At 42.8% G+C, this 5,029-nt stretch overlaps 1 protein-coding gene and 1 non-coding gene across 2 annotated transcripts in view; one reads left to right on the top strand and one right to left on the bottom strand.

Annotated features, from left to right (window-relative positions):
* LOC109861651 (putative nuclease HARBI1) overlaps window positions 1–1,911 on the bottom strand; it is a 16,180-nt gene extending 14,269 nt beyond the window's left edge. Inside the window, 1 exon segment of the mRNA XM_020441383.1 lies at window positions 1,881–1,911. Within this exon segment, the coding sequence (XP_020296972.1) occupies window positions 1,881–1,911 (31 nt within the window).
* Trnas-gga lies at window positions 39–111 on the top strand. The gene has a single exon. It is a non-coding gene; the product is annotated as a tRNA-Ser (tRNA).
* Window positions 1,912–5,029: the final 3,118 nt, after the last annotated feature.

Genomic DNA, 5,029 nt, shown 5'->3' on the forward strand with positions numbered 1-5,029 from the left:
TAATAGATGTACGAAATATTGCGAGACAAACTCCAAGTGCCTCGGTGGCCTAACAGGGAAGGCGACGGCCCGGAAAGCCGGAGATTCCAGGTTCGATTCCTGGCTGAGGAGTTTTTTTCGCAATATTTTAAAATCAATTAGGGGGGGTATTCGGGGACTATTATATATGAGATGCAAAACTAGCATCCTATATGAATTTATGAATTGAAATTTCAATTCGAAAAAACACGTGAAAAACGTGAATTTACTTATATGTGTACACACATATAAGACATATTTTCCGCAAGACATCCTGCGAAACGGCTCCATAGACTGTTTATTTATTAAGTTTAATAGACTTCATGAGCCAGAGAACGATACTCATATTTAATATTAATGGTAAATTATCTTCCTGTAGCACCACCAACTGACCCAGCTTGACAGGCTCACCAGACGTTCTCCACCTTGACCGTGTCACCTGACCTCGAGGGGATGCCGGTGTTGGTTCCGGAGATAGCAGTGGAGGTTGAGATAGAGAACGAAGCAGCAAAGGAAACGGAGCGTAGGAAAATGAGTACGGACTCGGAAGAGTTCCGGTCACCGGAGACGGAGGACGGTGAAGATGAGGTGGCTGAACAAGAAAGAAACGGATGAAAGAAGCGGTTAAAAAAGACAAAGTGTTTCCGTTTGTTGTGTTTTATTTCTTTTATTGGTTTATTTATTCTAAGTTTTAGCTATAAGTGTCGTTTTAGTGTTAGCTTGCGTGCGAGAGCGAAACCGTGGTGGTGTGACCGTATTAGCGCGGTGAAGTTAAAAGAAAGTTTTAGTTATAAAGGACTAAGTATAAGAAAAGTTTTAGTTTTATAAAAAAGGGAAAATTTGTATTTTAGTATAAACACACACGTTATTACACTTTCCCATACATCCCCGATGTTAGCACACACAACACAAACATAAGACACGAAACATACACTAGGCAGTACACGTGCGAGTGCACACCTCACGGACACCACGCGGTGCGTTAAGTAGGTAGGTGTAAGTATCTACCCTGGAAGATAAGAAGTACGGAATAAGGACAAATTTGCGTGACACACACACAACAAATACATACACAAGTCACACACGTAGTTACAACAGTTATCTAAAAAGTTTAGGCCATCCCTGAAATAAAATTAAGTACACGAATAAGAGACCGTACATACCTCAGACGAACAAAAAACACCCAAACAAAAAACAGAGTAAGTTTGAACCCTTAGTCACACCTTTTACAGTTATACAGGACGGACGAACAAACCCACGAATAAGACACGGGACACACATCAAACACTTACACACGTCAAACACACCTCACACACGACAAAAATTGTTCTTAATCGAACGGTTTAAGTTATACCACACACACACTAAAACAGTCAGATAAGAGCCCAAACCCGGGTAACACAAACACGCTGGACACACACATTCACCACACAAATTTTCGGCCACTAGTCAACAAAAAATTTTTTCACATGTATAAGTTAAAACAGCCGGATAAGGAGTGAAAGCTACCCTACACACATACAGTGGACACAAACAATACACACACACACATGAAAGTCCTTATTCTCGACGTTTAAGAAGTTGCTGCGTTTACTGCGCATGCGCGCCGCTCGCCGCTGCGTCGGCACGGAGAAGAAGGCGACGCCATGACAAGAGTCTTATCACAGCTGCGCTAGCGAGTAGATGTGTATCTGCGTGACAAGCGATATTAATAAAAAGTTTTGTGATAGACCATTCGAAGAGAGCATTATTAAAGTAGTGCGGTACTTACGTAATTGTGTAAGTAGGTGAAAACCTGAAATAAAGAAAGCTAACGTTATTTATATATCTGTACAAAGAAAACTGTGCTGTGTTTCACTTACCTTGCGAACATCCCGATCCGTCCAACGCCATGATCCTAAGAGAAAGCGGAACTGGAACACCTGAAACAAAAAGAAAGTCATTAAGTTTGAGGGTGATAACCTTGTCACTTGGAGGTGAAAGTGACTGGCGACCGTGATAGAAGGCAGGAAAACTGTGAGTACTCGACCAAATATCACCTAACCTCCGGTCACAACCGAACTTCACAATTGTGTAAGTACTCATTAATCCAGCGTCGCCAAAAATGTTGTTTCAATTGCTCAATCCGTTGACAACCTATTTGATGGCAGGAGTTCCAGACTTGGTTTTGAATAGGTTGTGAGTAAACAACCTACCAAAAAAGTCCTGGTGTGATGACACCCAAATCATTAGGATCACTGGACAAAGGGACAAGTGGCCTTGAATTCAATATGGCTTCCACTTGAACCATAAGTGTGAACAATTCGTCGTACTTCAATGACGCTTCCCCTGCTACGCTTCAAATGAAATTTGGCGCTTTTCACTGCTGCTTCCCAAAGACCACCCATATGTGGAGACTTAGGCGGATTAAAAAACCACTTTATTTTTTTACTGGTCATGAAATCAGCTACCCTTTGCCTGACAACTTTGTTACAAAATAGTTCATGCAATTCACTAAGCTGGCGACTTGCTCCGACAAAAGTTAAACCGTTATCTGAATACATTTCAACTGAGCGACTTTCCAGACTAAAAAAACGACGCCTTGCATGCTACTTCGAGTCACCCAACAACTGAGCCTTTTCGTTGCTTCAGCGAATATTTTGGCGCGATTCGTCTCAGGATAAACTAAGGACGTTTGAACTTCTTACATTTATGTATGTCACAGCCCCGGCTTTGTTTTTAGTTATCAGAGCTGTAAGAGAACTTGCAGAAAGCGAGTCTGGTTCGTTACCACTTGGTTCTAAGGTAGTGTTACGCGATTTTTATGTTGACGATCTGCTCACGGGAGCGTCAACATTGTCGGAAGCTGTCGAGGTTAAAGAACAAGCAATTAAGCTGCTCGGCAAGGCTGAGTTTGAATTGAGAAAGTGGTCGTCTAATGCTCTGTCGCTAGACGATGGTGGTGACCTTAACAAAGGGAAGCTTAGTTTAGACATTAGTAGTAATGAGACTAAAACTCTCGGTATGGTGTGGAATTGCGAATTCGATGTCTTCAAATTCGTGACTGTAGGGCATCTCCCCCCGTTAGAAAAACCCACTAAGCGCGGCGTGTTGTCTAGAATTGCGTTAGTGTTTGATCCTCTGGGTTTGTTAGGTCCTGCTGTCGTGGTTGCTAAGGTTTTGATGCAGGAATTATGGCGTATGAAAGGCGATTGGGACGAGTTCCTGCCTAGCGACTTGCATACCCGCTAGAGAAATTATGAGCTTAAGTTACAAGTACTCGCTACACTTGAAATAGAGCGTATGATTATTCCGCACAACCAAACACGAAGACTGGAAATACATGGTTTTTCTGATGCAAGCCAACAGGCTTACGGGGCGTGTGTCTACACAAGGTCGGTTTCGGTTGATGGACGAACAACAGTGCGTTTAGTATGTTCTAAGTCACGGGTAGCACCTCTGAAGACTTTGTCCATACACCGCCTAGAACTTTGTGGTGCGTTAGCTCAGCTTACAAAGAAGTTGTCTAGTAGTCTACATTTTGAGATCGATTCTGTGTCATTGTGGACTAATTCTCGCATAGTACTATGTTGGTTGCGATCGTGTAGTCGTCGGTGGACATAGTTTGTTGTAAATCATGTAGCTGAAATCTAGCAAATTACTGATGTTGGGAGTTGGCAACATGTACCTACTCTACTAGGATAACCCTGCGGATGCGTTATCTAGAGGGATTATGCCTGATTTGCTACCTACGCTAAGCGTCTGGTGGTCAGGACTGTCGTGGCTAAATATGAGTGAAGATAGCTGGCCTCAGGAAAGTTTTGAAGGGTCCGAATTGGAGTTGCCAGAAAAAAGGGCCACCACATTGGCACCAACAACAAAGGATGAGCTGCAAATTAACGGTTTTAACCGCTTCTCGAAGTTTTCTCGTTTAGTGCGCTCAATTGCCTATTGTATTAGGTTCGTGATAAATTGTAGGAAGCGTAAAGTCCATGAGGCGTCCTCGAACACCAACGTGCACTCTGCAGCTCAGTCATTGTCTGTTGAGGAGTTTGAACAAGCTATACTAGTTTTAGTGAAAGTAGTACAGGGCGAAAGCTTTCGCGATGAAATCAACTCGCTTGAGAAAATGTTGTGTGAGTAAGCGCAGTTCCTATTTAAAGTTAGCACCGTTCTTGAATTTGCATGGCGTTTTAAGAGTGGGTGGTCGATTGAAATATGCCAACGTATCTTACGAATATAAACATCCGAGTTTGCTACCAGGCAAGCACATTTTTACCCGATTACTTATTCTACATGAACATGAGCGTCATTTCCATGCCGGGGCGCAAGCTATGTTGACAGCTGTGCTTCAAAATTATTGGCCAACGTCGGCGCAAAATGTTGTGCGTCACCTCATAAGTAAGTGTGTGGTGTGTGTTCGCAATGCACCCAAGTTACAAACGGCATTGATGGCAGACTTGCCGGAGGCGCGGGTAAATGTCACAAAGTATGCATTTGAGAAATGTGGCGTCGATTATGCAGGTCCGTTCTGGCACAAAGAAGGCCAGCGGAAGAACTCTAAATCTGTAAAGTGTTATGTGGTGCTGTTTGTTTGTTTTGCTACAAAGGCGGTACACATAGAACTAGCAGCGGATATGACAGCGGAGACATATTTAAGTGTATTTAAGCGTTTTTTGTTTCAAGAAAGGGTCGCCCAGTTGAAATGTATTCAGATAACAGTTTAACTTTTGTCGGAGCAAGTCGCCAGCTTAGTGAATTGCATGAACTATTTTGTAACAAAGTTGTCAGGCAAAGGGTAGCTGATTTCATGACCAGTAAAAAAATAAAGTGGTTTTTTAATCCGCCTAAGTCTCTAAAAATGGGTGGTCTTTGGGAAGCAGCAGTGAAGAGCGCCAAATTTCATTTGCAGCGTAGCAGAGGAAGCGTCATTGAAGTACGACGAATTGTTCACACTTATGGTTCAAGTGGAAGCCATATTGAATTCAAGGCCACTTGTCCCTTTGTCCAGTAATCCTAATGATTTGGGTGT

Source organism: Pseudomyrmex gracilis, unplaced genomic scaffold (assembly GCF_002006095.1).
Source record: "Pseudomyrmex gracilis isolate BER0280 unplaced genomic scaffold, ASM200609v1 scaffold_904, whole genome shotgun sequence".
In the NCBI taxonomy this organism is placed as follows: Eukaryota; Metazoa; Arthropoda; class Insecta; order Hymenoptera; family Formicidae; genus Pseudomyrmex; species Pseudomyrmex gracilis.